Source organism: Perognathus longimembris, chromosome 17 (assembly GCF_023159225.1).
Source record: "Perognathus longimembris pacificus isolate PPM17 chromosome 17, ASM2315922v1, whole genome shotgun sequence".
NCBI classification, from domain to species: domain Eukaryota; kingdom Metazoa; phylum Chordata; class Mammalia; order Rodentia; family Heteromyidae; genus Perognathus; species Perognathus longimembris.
Genome location: NC_063177.1, coordinates 3,194,190 through 3,208,943, shown reverse-complemented (window position 1 = coordinate 3,208,943; position 14,754 = coordinate 3,194,190). Strand labels below are relative to the sequence as shown.

The window sequence follows — 14,754 nt, the reverse complement described above, 5'->3', positions numbered from 1 at the left end:
GGATCAAACCTAGAGATCTGTACATTCTAGGCAAGCTCTCTACTGCTGAGCTACATCTTATTCCACAAGCTATTGCCTTGTTTGTGTATGTATGTATGTATGTATGTATGTATTATCTTGGGGCAGTCTTGGAGATTAAACTCAAGGCTTTACATTTTCTAGGCAAACACTCCACCACCAGAGCCATGCCTTCAGTCCTCTATTCTTTTTTGGATATCCAGCATTTTGAGCAAGCCTGGAGCAACATAGGAGCCACCAGCAGATTTCAATGTGCCATACTCAAAGTTATGTAGGATTTACATGTTATTTATTTGTAGATTTTTCCACTTAGATATTTTTAGGTTGTAATGGTAATGTTTCTCTCCTATGGGCCTAGTTTGCCTTACATGACCTCTATTTATTTCATGGTTATTGGGTATATGCTAGACTCAACTCCTCCAATAAGTTCATAAGACCCCTATCTCAGTCATACATGAAGTGCACAGCATGCCCTGAATAAATATGGATTGAATGATTGAGTCATATGAAGATGGAGTAAAGATGTGCAAATAGCTGATAGATGAAACCCAGAGATAGATTTATCTCCGAGTAAAGAACTGACACAGCAAGAAAAACAGCAACGACCACCAATTTGCCAGTCCTTTTTAAACAATGTACTTCTAAAAATGCATTTTTAAATGTTGCTATCAATCAAATTTCGAAGATCTCTCCAAAAAGATGGTATTCAGGAAGGTTACAAACTCTATTGTAAAAACTATGACATTTATAAAGCATGAAGAGGAGAGGAAAAGGAAGAGAGGAAAATAACAAGAGGATGACATGTGATAGGTAAAAGCAGTAGCAAAGGTCACATTTAGTAGAAGAAACAATGGCTACAACATGGCCATGTAATCCTCATGCCAGAGGGTGTCAGCCTCCCAGTTATCTGCTGTCCCTATGAAAGTGAAGGCTCATGGGAAGAAGCCGGAGCCACCAATGTCTACAGCAGGGTAACACCCCCACTCCACATTTTGGTGTGATTAGATTTGAGGGGGTTTGGGAGGGATACTGTAGGAAAGAAGGCTCTGGTGCTCTGCTTCTTAGAAGAGGAGATGAGTTGGGAACAAGGCCGTGTTCTGTCCTACCTCCTCCTGCATCCCACACTCCAGCAGCATTGTCACACATGCCTCGATGGGGAAGGCGATCTCACGACCGCTGATGGAGAGGTGCTCCTCTAAGGGCTTCCCAAAGGAAGGCTTCTCAACCCAGGCCTCTGAGGGGGAAGAACAAGAAAGGGGTCACCTGGTGCCTCACTAAAACCACCCATGCTAGCTGGAATGGTTCTCTTTGGTTGTCCAGATTCTCCCATGACTGTCAAAGAAAGGGAGCCTCTATTCCTGTGGTTTGGGAGATGCTGGAGAGGAAGGGAGAGAGTGATGGGCAGTTAGCTGTGTCCAGTGCTGCTGGGGAAAATGTGACACACCCATACCTGTAGATACTTGTATGCACCTACACACAGCTGTTGATGGACAGTATGGATGTGGGGGGGGAGGGGGTTATGCTTGGCTTCACAAATAACTGTATCAACACCAGCTTGTGTACTGGGACTCGTTTAAATGCAACCTCACTGGGAGGAAGGTAGAGTAATAAGTGACACACAGGGACATGGTCTCAACCAAAATGGCAACCAGGGTCTCAGGCCAACTCTGCTCCAAGGAAGGCTTGCACTTACCTTGCTGGGCTTTAATCTGAGGCAACACAGCCTGCAGCAGGGTCAGCGATTTCCTGTGATATTCAGCCTGTACTTCTATTAGCTGAGAAAACACAAAGGTAAGGCTAACATCCTAGCAAGGGATAATAACCTAGACTTCAGTGGCATGAAGCCTGTTGTGCACAAAGATGTTCACTCATGGGAGCAAAATCTAGCTCCTTACTCTGGTCTCTCCACAAGAATGGGCATGCTTTTGCCTCTGTGGCAAATATTCCCATTTCAAGTGGAAATCTGGGAGGCAGAAAAACCAAAAGGAATATGGGTTCCTCTCTCAAGGTGAAGCATAATCTAAGAGAGCTTGCCATTCATGTCACCCCATCTCACCTGAACATCCCATCCTCAAAGCAAGGAGAGATGCAACAACAGGTGGATATAAATGAAAACCACAGGCCTGTGAGATACATGCGGATATGAGGATAAATCACCCAGCATACATGTTATTCATGTATGCCAAGTTAAACATATTATTGACTGGAAAACATGTGGATGGATCCACTATTTTCTGCAGGAATATTGGGAAGTGAAATTGCTTGGGTTATAGAGATGCAACCCAAAGAACAAGTTCCTTGGAGGTGTACCATCTCATTAATTCAAAACACAGCTAGCATGTTTATCAGGGCTAGAGAAAATCCAAGCAATACAGTTACTTCATTTATTTCCCAAACCTGCCCAAAACTTAAGGGGTATATCAGAGACAGGAAGGAATCATCATTTCAGAGCTTGGTGTAGAAGTAAAACACCAATAACAATGATACAACAAGGCAAACCTGGAATTCTGTGAAAAGAGGAGACTTTTTAAATAAATGGCACAAAAAGGTCTATGAAGCCATCTGATAAAACTTGGAATGCCAATGATCTCATTAGTTTTAGGAACTCTTACCTTCACAAACAAAACCAAGGGAACACATTTGGGGAAAAAAAGATCGCTACTATTTTAAAATAAGCTATCAAGGATGGAAACAATACATAGAGATCTTTTGCAGAATGGAAGGGACAAACCTCAGAACATCTGGACCACTAAGGAAAATGGGGGAAACTGCTAATAGCTCACAGTTATTCTGCCCACCACCTACTGCAAGACATTTCAAACTCTTTAGGACTTCTCCTTTTGTCCCTTTCCCTTACCTTTCCATCATTTTTCTGGTCATTAAAAGAAAAAGGAACCAGAAACAAAAACATAACCTTTTAGGTTTTGGAGTTTTGTTCTCAACTTTAAAAGAAGATAAGCTGAATTGTTTTTCATTTTATATTATTTTTCTGTCATGATATTTTTTTATTTTTCTGTATTCTGACTTTCCTTTTATTTACCCTGGGAAACAGCCACAGTCCTAATAACCTAACCAAGGGCATTCAATTATAGGTAGCTCAGGTTCTGTTTCTGCCTGCTCTCCAGTCTCTAAGGGTAGTTTACATTGGTGGATAGGCAGGCCAACAGGACATCTCAATCTCCCCTATCTGCCCTTGTCTTGGACAAAAATATACAAGAACACAAATTTGCACTTAGGGTGAGGAGTTTATCTTCCTGCTTCCCCCATGGCATAGACCAAGATTTTGCAACAATGAAATGCTATAGAAATACCTGGCCAGGACAGCTATAACAACCAAAACCTGTCTGCAAGAAAAGGCAGCAGAATCCCTCTGGGCTATGAATCACTGCCATGGACAACTGAGCTGCACTAATCCTCAGGATGGAGGTGACATTTTGTCAGTCATGTAGTTGAACTCAGAGCCTGGGTGCTGTCCCTGAGCTTCTGTGTTCAAGGATAGTGCTCTATTCACTTTGGGCCACAGCTCCACTTCCAGTTTTTACATAGTTAATTGGAGATAAAGAGTCTTATGGACTTTTCCTGCCTGGGATGGAGCTTCCAATCACAGTAAACAGATCTCAGCCTCCTAAGTAGTTAGGACTACAGGTATAAGCCATTAGCACCCAGGAGAGCAGTGACTTTTAATCTTGGGCTTTGGGACTAATCTATACAAGAAGTAACAAAAGGCAGAATTTATCCACAGGTTAAAGCAGTCAAAGCTCCACTCCTTTCTGTGATATATTAAAAAACTAGGAGGCCCTGGGTTCCATGCCCATATCTACTACCTGTGGGTACCATGACTCCGGGGAACAGATGTTAGCAGTCTTACCTTTCCCATCCCTTACCGTTTGAAAGTAGTTTGCATAGTCAATTTCTTTGGCCACAAAACTGTACATGTCAGCAGAGAGCTGGTCCTGTGCAAAGTAAAATAAACAAGCAAGGTAAAACATAAAATAACAGAGCAGCTAAAGCCTAAGCCTAGACATCACAGGAGAACAGTCCCAAACACTGTTTTGTCTCATTTTCAATATTTGACATATTGTAAAATTTTCTCATGGGAACTGCCAGGTTCCCCAACCATCACCCTTATAAATGAGTGAGCTTAAAACCTGGCCAGGTGCCAGCAGCTTACACCTATAACCATAGCTACTCAGGAGGCTGAGATCTGAGGATAATAGTTCAAAGCCAGCCCAGGTGGGAGAGTCTGTCTTATCTCCAATTAAACAGCAAAGCATTAGAAGCGGAGCTGTGGCTCAGGTGGTAGAGCACCAGACTTGAATGGGAAAAGCTAAGGTAGAACACCTGGGCTTTGAGTTCAAGCCCCAGGACTGGTGCACATGTACAACAGCGTATGTGTACACACATGCACACCTATGTCAGTGGTTTTCCTACTATTTTAATCATATGGGCTATGTGTACAGTTAGCTCAAGTTGGTGTAAAGAGGGATGTGCAAACAGTTCCATGCCACTATGTAGCTTGCATTGCCCATGCAAAGCCAGCTCAACATCCAGGACACACTGCGCTGGTGAACCTCTCAGCCATTTCTTCTTCTTGGGTCCCTGCACTGCCCTGCTCCCTTTTGTTCTCAATAACACCTGGGTGATGACCATCAGCATATGAAGAAATTATAGAAATCCAGCCATTTGGAGAAAGCTTGGCTAAGACAGGTGCACAGGGGAAGGACTGCTGATTCAAAACTAGGCAAAACCTGGACTCATCCCAGATTGTACACAGATCTTACAGTGTAAGCAATCTTTCACCTTTTGGCTTGGGTGGCAATGGTCTGATGCTGCACTGGAGTCTGGAATGGCTTTTTCTCCAAGGACAGAGAAACAACCTTAGATCACATCATAATAATCATAATAATAAATGCACATTTTGAACAGCACGTTTGGACTCTGCTACTAATTGCAGTTGTGTGTGTGTGTGTGTGTGTGTGTGTGTGTGTGTGTGTGTGTGTGTGTGCTGGTACTTGGCCTTGAATTCAGGGCTGTGTGTTCTCACTTGGCTATTTTACTAAAGACTGTCTCTCTACCACTTGAGCTATACCTCCACTTCTGGCTCTTTGCTGGTTAATCGGAGATAAGAGGACCACAGACTTTTCTGATCAGATTGGCTTCAAATTGCTATCCTTCGATCTCAGCCTTTTGAGTAGCTAGAATTGCTGGTGTGAGCCATCAACATTTTCCTGCTGACTGTAGTTTTGAGCACTTGTCCAACTTACTTGTTTTTGCATTTTTTTTTTTGATACTCAGGATTGAACCCAGGATGCTGCATTTGCTAGGCCAGCACTTTGCCACTGAGCTATATCTCAGCACATTATCTTACTTGTCTGGGCAAGGCATATGTATGGATTCTCTAAGGTTCATATTTGTTCATCAGTCTGTGGCAGGGAAACCTTAGAAAAGAGAGATGATGCAGCTGGAGTGCTGGATAAGGTGGACAGTGAGCCTCCTATCAGCTCCACATGAGGATGGGGTCATTCCCACATCTGGGGGGCTGGGCTTTCAGCCTGTGACAAAGGCCAGGAAGCTTGGGATATAAGAGGAATAGGGAGCCCAAGTCAGGCCAGAACTAAAAGATGGGGTCCCTGCAGGTCTACCTACCACAGCCCTTTCTGTGGTCATTCTATGAAAGCTTCTCACAGTGACACTCCTGGAGCCAAGAGGATCCGTGGCCCTAAGCAGTTTGGCCCTGTGGTGGGCCTGAGCCAGACTTTCAGTGCTGAATTCTACCCACAGCAAAAGCATGCTGTGGGTAGGGACAGTGGGATTTCAACCTGGTGAGTTTGTTATTTTACCATCATGTTGAAGCCTCTCAAAAATTCCAGGAGAAAGAATTAGCCTCATTTAAGAAGAAACAAAACAAAAACAAAGACTCAGAAAGGTTAATAAGCAAGTTGCCTAAAGTCACTCAGCAAATGATTGTGGGAATCCTAATTCAACCTTAATAAGCATGTGGCACTTCAAATCCCAAATGCCTCACTGAACTGTTTGGCTACAAAGTTGTTTGTAGAAACCCTGGCATGTGGCCCTCTAAGGGCTGTGGGACTTGTCCCCATTCCATGGGGGCCATCTGGGCCATCTGCAGAGCTGGGATGGAATCATAAGGAACCTGGTGAGATTCTTGGTTTCCCTCATGAGCTCGCCACCAACCCACGGGAGTAGAACAGAGCAAAAGACCCACCCAGTGTTCAGGAGATTTGGAGGCCCAAGCATGGCTTAGCCCTGATTATGCTGAGCTCCCAGTCCTGTAGCATTGTGGCCATAGGGAAGTCACTGCCAGGTCGGGTGCTCCTGCTTTGCCACAAGCCTTGAAGACTGACCCTCTAGTATGACCTCAGGGTCTCTGCTAGGCTTGCAGTCTCTAGGGAACCCTTTCTGCACCCAGGGATTTCCTCTGAGGACAGCTAAATTTCAGGAAAAGGGCTCCAAAGAGGAATGGAAGGGAACAGGTAGGAGAGGACTAAACCAACTGCTGCTTGAGGAAAGGCTGCAAGAAATGATGCAGGATGAGGGGCAGGTCAGGAGCTGAAGTGAGCCAGGCTAGGAAGATTCTTGTTATTTACACTGACTTTTATCTCTCACCTCTCCTAAAGCTTCCCTCCAGCTTTACATACCAACTTGATCATAGCAATATGTGAATGTGCCTGAACTAAGGTCCAGGTCCTAGCCTAACTTGGGAGAACAGGTGCATGAGCCCTTATGAGGCCCAGAGAAGCAGCAGCAGGTGTTCAGGTCACACAGCAAAACTGGGGCCTGAATTGAAAAGAGGACTCTCCTCTTAACCTTCTCCCCCATCCTACTCCTGTAGTTCCCAGAGCCCCACCCAGAGCTCCACCCATCTCTTGAAGCCTGTCTGCCCACTGCATCTTTTCCAGACAGGCCACACCTGGGAGAGCTGCCCCACAGGCTCTTTCTCTCCATCACTCACTTCTGTCCTGGCTCCTTCTGCAATATTAATCTAGCTGTTATCAAGCTTTTATCCATTTTTCTATTCCATATTAACTCTGATACAGACTTCTTGGGTCTGAGAACGGGAGCATGAAAAATAGATGGGTTTATGGCACATTCCTTGGTGCTTTTTTTCAGGTTTGTGACTTAACAGGAAGTGTCTTGTTCAAATGTTCTTTCAATCATCCAATTCTCTGCCCCTCTCAACACTGCCTACTAAGCTCAGCAAAGGAGGCTAAGATGCATTTTCCTTCTACATAGGGTTTTCATTCATTCCAAGCATATTTTAGCATCATCTGTGTATTCTTCCACACTTGAGAGCCTTGCTTGACCACTGGGGCTTATAGATGCTGAACTCCTTGTAAAGAAAAAAAAAAAGAGAGAGATGCTTCTAGAGGAGAGAAGAGCCTACATGATAAGGTTGAAGGAAAAAGAACAGCAGCACAGAAAGTGGACCTAGAGACGAAATGAATAAAGCAGGCAGCAATGTGCTTCAGGATGAGCATGCTCCACGAAACCTCAAGTAACCTGTACCAATGTTCTAACCTTCAGCCTTGCAAGCTGCCCACTTCGCTGACTCTCAGTGAGAAGTAAGATGTGCCTGAGTGCTTCTTCTCCTTTCCAAGCTCAGTGGTGATGAGCACTAATTCCTGGAAACATCACTCAAAAGCGCTTATAAGCAAGGCATTGGGACCAAGCCACAGAGAGAAAGGGGGAAATGTATCTTCTGAGTAGTCAGGTCAGATTAGACAATCTTATGCAAGATCCATATACAGAGAGTGATGACAGAGGCAAATGAATTCATGTTCACTGAGAGTTGCATGGAGCATCATTTGACACAGAATTGTCACCTAACCATTTCCTGTAAGAATTACACATCTATGTTAGATCATAAGGTTACAAAAGTTCAAGTATCTTCTCTGTTGGCCATTTCTTAAAATGAGCCACACATTTGGGGCTTAAAAATTTTGGTTAAAGCTTGGTGCCAGTGGCTCATGCCTGTAATCCTAGTTACTCAGGAGGCTAAGATCTGAGGATCATGGCTCAAAGCTAGCCTGAGCAGGAAGGTCTGTGAGACTCTTATCTCCAATAAACTACTCAGAAAAATATAGAAATGGTACTATGGCTCAAGTGGTAGAGTGCTAGCCTTGAGCAAAAGGAGCTCAGGGACAGAGCCTGGTCCAGAGTACAAGACCTAGGACCGAAACAAATAAACAAAAGACACCCCCCCCCCCAACTATTGGCTTAATTATAAATGAGGAAACTAGGATACAGAGCTGTCAAGTTTACAAAAGAATAATATATGCTGAGAACCACCTGAGGACCATCTATATAAAAGTCTTTCCAAATCTCACATCACAAGAACAATTTGCCAACCCTGCAGCAAGTCTGCTCAGCAGACCCAAATCACCATTTTTCAAGATGGAAAAGACCAGAACCTAGTGATAACAATGGCTTGGTCAGTAAGAACAAGGTAGGGGACCCTGCACTACATTCAACATCTCAATATGAAAACAAATCCAACAGAATCAGTCTGTAGAAAAAAAAAAAACCAGTAAAAACTAGTATGTACTCTAGGGAGAAGGAAATGATCTATGTCAGAAATTCAGAGCTAGAGATAGGAAGATTACTACAGAAGTACTAGGTAAAGGTAAAATTAAACTTTTCTTTAAAACTCAATACTGTGTTTTTGTTTACTTCTTTTTGAGAGAAGGTGTCACTATGTAGTCCACGGTAGCCTGGAACTTGAGATCTTCCTGCTTCAGCCTCTTCAGTGCTAAGATCTACACATACCACAATGTTCTGGCTTAAAATTTTTTCTTGTTCTTAATTCACCTAGTAGATAACAATTGCAAAATAGCAACAGTAACAATGTAGCCAGTTAGGAAAACATTGTTACTAAAATGTACTATGCATGAAAGAATGTTATGCTCTTTGAAAGTAGACTTGGATTAGTTGTAAATGGCTAGTGCAAATTAGCTCAACCACAAAAAAGTTTTTAAAAGGCATATAGCTGAGATATTAAAGAAAAACAGGAAAAAATGAATTCAGAGAAGAGGTTCAATGAACACAACAAAAGAAGGAAAAACTGTGGACGACAAAAACAGGTACACAAAATAAGAACAACAGAGAAAACAGTAACAAGTGTGGTAGCTATTACATCACTATCACTCTACACACTGATGGTCTCAATATACCAACTAAAAGGCAGAGATTATCAGATTAAGATCTTAAAAAAAGACCCAACTATATATTCTCTACCACAAACTCACTATAAAGACACATAAAGGTTCAGAAAAAGATATACTATGTTAACACTATTCAGAGCTGCTACATTAATATTTCAGATATGCAGACCAGAGTAAGGGAAGTTATAAGAGATTCAGATGGGCACAAATTATGGTGTCATCAATGGAGTTAAAGACATAGCAATCATTAATATATAGGCAAATCCTAAGAATATGTGAGATGGTAACTGATAGAACTACAATATAAAGGCTTCAACACATTGCTGAGAAATGGACAGACATTGTGGGGCAGACAGTCAGCATGAACAAAGTTGATCTCAATGGGATTGCCAGTGAACTGGATATAACTGACTTAAAATTTATTATTATTTTTAAGTAGTTATACAAAGAGGTTACAAATTCATAGGTCAGATTATGAGTACAATGCATCCTAATCATTGCCACACTTCCCTATTACTGACTTCAACAGAGCATCTATTCTCCTGAGCTCATGTGCACCACATAACTAAAACAGACCACATCTGGCCCATCAAACACTACTTGACGAATTTACAAGAATAAGAAATTATGCAGGATCTATTCTCAGCTGACAATGGGATTAAACCAGAAATCAGACTACAATGGAATTAAACCAGAAATGAGAAAGTACACCCAAAACAGGAAGACAACAAGAACATTCGAGGCCACTCAAAGGATTAAAGACTCTACTTCTAAATAACAATTCATTTAAAAAGTGGGTTTCATGGGGCTGGGGATATAGCCTAGTGGCAAGAGTGCCTGCCTCGGATACACGAGGCCCTAGGTTCGATTCCCCAGCACCACATATACAGAAAACGGCCAGAAGCGGCGCTGTGGCTCAAGTGGCAGAGTGCTAGCCTTGAGTGGGAAGAAGCCAGGGACAGTGCTCAGGCCCTGAGTCCAAAGCCCAGGACTGGCAAAAAAAAAAAAAAAAAAAAAGTGGGTTTCACAGGGTAAAAAAGACAAACAACTACAAAAGCAATACTTGCAAAACTGTTTGGTGTAAGTAAACTGAACACCTCAGGGGGGGAAAAGGTAAGGGGGAGGGGGAGGGGGGTATGAGGGACAAGGTAAGAAACAATACAAGAAATGTATCCAATGCCTAACGTATGAAACTGTAACCTCTCTGTACATCAGTTTGATAATAAAAATTTGAAAAAAAATAAAAAGTGGGTTTTCCCCACCATTCCTGATGCTGTTTGTTCCCTGTGGACTAGGCACCTCTTTTCAAAACAGCAAGGGAGAAGACTCCAACTTGCCATGGCTGATGACAAGCCCAAGGAAGGAGAGAAGACTGAGAACTGGGGCCATATTAATGGGAAGATGCAGGACAGGATAGTTCTGTGGCACAGCTTAATGAAGAGGCACCTGCCATTCAGGGAAGTAACAGACACACAGATAAAAGAAACTAAGGAGTACACCTTAGATATTTTCAAATCAGGTGTCTTGTTTAAATGAACTTGTTAAATTAAATTAAAATGTGGCAATTACCTGAATAGACAGTTCACCAATGAAGACAGATGGCAAATAAGCACATGAAAAGATATTAAATATCGTTATGTCACTCGGGAAATAGAAATTAAAAGAAAAGAAAAGAGGGCATGACTTGTCTATTACATGTCCACTAAGGAGTGGATATCCCAAACACTGACACCACAAAATGTTGGAACAGATGTGTAGCAACAGAAACTCTCAATCACCGATGTGGGAAGGCAAATTAGTACAGCCACTGTGGGGGAGAGTTGGAAGGTCATTGCAAAACTAACCATAGCATGCACCAATGCACCCTTAGCATTTGCCTAAATGAACTGGAAACTCCTGCCCCCACAAAAACCCACATATGGGTGTCCCCTGCACCTGTGTTTGAAACAGCCAAAACTTGATACTAAGATGCCCTTTAGAAGAGAAATGGAGAAATAAACAACCTCATTCACCATTAAGAAGAAATGAGCTTCTATACTATGGAAAGACTTGGAGGAAATTTAAGTGTATACATTACTATGTGGAAGACCTCCACCCTGAAAATGCTCTATTATTCTAACTATAGAACATTCTGGAAATAGCAAAATTATGGAGACAGAAGAAAAATGGATGCCTGCCAGATGACTGAGGGAAAGGAGAACAAGCATAGCACAGAGGATCTGGGGGGACAGTAAGATTACTATACTTGGTAGTGGAATGTAGACACATGTCATCATCCATGCCCAAACCCACAGGAAACATGTCAACAGTGGACATTTACATAAACTATGGGCTCCAGTAATGACATTCCAACACAGTGCTCTCCAAGTGCACTGATTTTGCATGCTGGGCTCAAGATGTAGATAATGGGGAAATTTTCCATGGGAGGAGACAGGACTTATACAGCAATTTTCTTTATATAGCATTCAGTTTTGCTATTAGAAATAAACAGTGTTGGCAGAGCACTAGGTAAGCTCCCTCTGACATCGCAGTTTTCTCACCCCATAGAAACTTTTACTCCTAGAAAAACAGCCAGAGTAAGTTCTAACAGTACAGGGATTCTGGCCAGGAAGGAAAAATCGACTTTGCTCATCTGAAAACACAGATTTGAGCTCCGGCACAGCGCCCAGCACAGCAACCCGCACTCCACGCAGCTAAAGCACACAGGGTGGACCAGGGAGAAATACTCCAGATGGCGGCTGAGCAAGGACGACCTGAAATCACAGAAAAAGCGTGAGTACCCCACGAAAGATATTCTCACTCGCGCCCACAGAGCAGCTTCTGGAAGGCAGCCCTTCCCCTACCGCCAGAACAAAACGCCATCTTTGTCACTGGCACAGGGTAAGACCAGATTGGAACTAAATCGGGCCTGGGAAAAGTGAGGTAAAAGTAGCCAACTTTGAAGAGGGCAAGAGGGACCGAACAGTGAGAGCCAGCTTTGCCAAGGAGAACACCCCCTGCCCAGGCGGGAGGTGTGTCCTGGGCCTCGGCTTAGCCAGAGGTGCCTTGCCCTGCCCACCGGAATTTCTAAATTTAAAGTGAAAGCAGCGAGCAGCTCCCGGCGGCACGTAAACACCAGACAGGGGAACAAACAGATCCTGAGAAAGTTAAACAGTCCCGTCACAGAGGAAGCCCAATTCCCAGCCTGAACAGGAGTTGCATTCCATAGCCACCTCCACCAAGGAGGCTGCCCCGCCCAGGAGGGAGGAGCCTCCCCCAGGCAAGCAACTCTCAGCCAGGTAAAACAGGCCAGAGGTGCCGTGCCCCACCCTGCTGAGTCCACAGCCTATTCAAAGCCAGGTGTTAAAGGCAGTGGCCCCACAGCAGACAGAGGAGCCACGGTTCCTGAGACTGCTCAAGTCCCCATCTACAGAGGATGCCCAAGGCCTGCCTGCAAGCTGTGCAAACCACAGAGACCCAGGATTGCACCAACAGGGGTGAAGGGTCAGAACAGAACCACCCCCTGCAAACTGAAATCAAGTCAAACCCAGCCAATTAGGAATATAGATTGCAGACCATCACAAGGAAACCAGAGACTGGGGAAAGACCACCCAAAGAGGACTCCATTTTTTTTTCTTCCTTTCAAACATTTTTTAAACTTTAAAAAAAAATTTTTTTTTCACTTCTGAAACGTCGTCGGTTTTTTGTTTTTTTTGGTTTTGTTTTGTTTTCCATTTTTACCTGTTTGTTTTATCAAGTTTTTTCATTTCTGTTTGTTTGGGCAGTTCCTTTTCTGTTTTTTTTCCTTTTAATTTTTTTTTCTTTTTTAAATAATTTTCCTCTGTTTTGTGCAACTGTCCTCCACTATTTTTACTTTATTTCTCTCTTTGCATTCTCTTTCTTTAAAAATTACTTTCCTATGAATAACACCTCCACTCTTTTCTGCTAACTCTCCATTGTCTATCATTTTAACCTTCTTCTTTTTACTGATTCTACTCTTTTCCACATTTCCATGTCACTGAAACTAAACCAAAATCACCACCGCCCCCTCCCCAATACATTTTACTCTATTCTCTTTACTACCTCCAACTTACCCTCCTGACTTACTGCCTGGACCTCCAGTTTCCATTGACTCCTGGTTATTGGATAGAGGGTATCCCAGCTTAATCCGAGTGAATCAAAGGGGTTCATAGAGAAAGCCAGTCCTAAAAGAACTTAATATAAAAACAAGAATTGCTTATAGGGTTGTAACAGTAAATAAGTAACCACTGAATACAGGGCCCAGGATCGGTTGTTATACTCAAATTGTATTCTTTAGGAACACCAAATCTAATTTTATAGACAGGTATACAGGGTATCTGTATATAATTGTGAACTTGTAAGATTTACACAACAGCGCTTGGTAAGGGCTGCTTTGGGTCTTAAACGGTGCTCACAGGTGCTGGTAGACTGGCATTCCCAATCCAAATGGGCAGAAGGAACACAAGAAAGATGGCAAACAATGAAGTCTTATCCCCCCCCCCAAAACAAGCAGGAAGCAGAGCAGTCAATCAAAGACATAGAAGAGAACCCCCAAAATGCTCTACAAAGTCTACTGATAAACATGATAAATGAGAAGTTTGAATCTCTACAGTCAATGATTCTAGAGTGTGAGGAGGCAAAGACAAAAATTAATGGAGAATTTCATGGCATCCACAAATAGAAAGATAAATGAACTTCAAGAGTCAAATGAAAAGATAGCTAACCAGCTTAAAGATTTGAGAGATAACACTCAAAACCAAAGTAATGAAGTTAATGAAGTAAAGAAGTCCATACAAGACCTAAGAAATGACATGGAAATCATCAGGAAAGACCAGTCATAAGGAAAAGAGATTTGAAATCAAGTAGCTAGCCTACAGTCCCAACTAACTGAAGCAGAGGATTGAATTTCAGGAGCTGAAGATTCCTTAGATTCTATGGAGAAAGATCAAAAATCAATACAAATCCAGTCCAATTAACAAAACAGATCCCTACAGGAGATCCAAGACATGATCAGGAAGCCCAATTTAAGGATAATAGGTATTGAGGAAAACTTGGAGAAAGAGGTTAATGGGATAGGCAACCAATTTAACAGAATATTAGCTGAGAACTTCCCAAATATCCAGAAGGAAAGGCCTATACAGATACAAGAAGCATTTAGAACCCCAAACCGACCAGACCAGAATAGGACATCCCACCGACAAATAGTGATCAAAACAGGTTCAGTAGAGTGCAAGGAAAAAATACTCAAAGCTGTTAGGGCAAAGAAAACAATCACATATGAAGGAAAAGCAATCAGAATTACCCCAGACTTCTCAGCAGAGACCATGAAAGCAAGGAGAGCCTGGAATGAAGTATACCAAACACTAAATAAAAATAACTACCAACCAAGAATTCTGTACCCAGCCAAACTCTCATTCATAGCCGAAGGTCAAATAAAAGTCTTCCACAATAAGAAAAAACTGAAATAATATATCTCCACCAAACCAGCTTTACAGAAAATCATCAAAGATGTACTATACAGGGAAAATAATCAAGATCCCAATACGGACAGAGA

At 42.6% G+C, this 14,754-nt stretch overlaps 1 protein-coding gene across 6 annotated transcripts in view; it reads right to left on the bottom strand.

The window, feature by feature from the left end:
• Arhgap44 (Rho GTPase activating protein 44) overlaps nucleotides 1–14,754 on the bottom strand; it is a 197,939-nt gene that overhangs the window by 39,393 nt on the left and 143,792 nt on the right. For 5 of the 6 annotated variants that reach the window (XM_048366672.1, XM_048366674.1, XM_048366673.1 and 2 more), the window contains 3 exons: nucleotides 3,903–3,971; nucleotides 1,712–1,793; nucleotides 1,125–1,252 (listed from right to left, as the gene is read on the bottom strand). In XM_048366672.1, the coding sequence (XP_048222629.1) occupies nucleotides 1,125–1,252; nucleotides 1,712–1,793; nucleotides 3,903–3,971 (279 nt within the window). Of the gene's footprint in view, nucleotides 1–1,124; nucleotides 1,253–1,711; nucleotides 1,794–3,902; nucleotides 3,972–7,557; nucleotides 8,028–14,754 lie in introns of those variants that run through there. The other variant, XM_048366677.1, reaches the window with a different exon arrangement.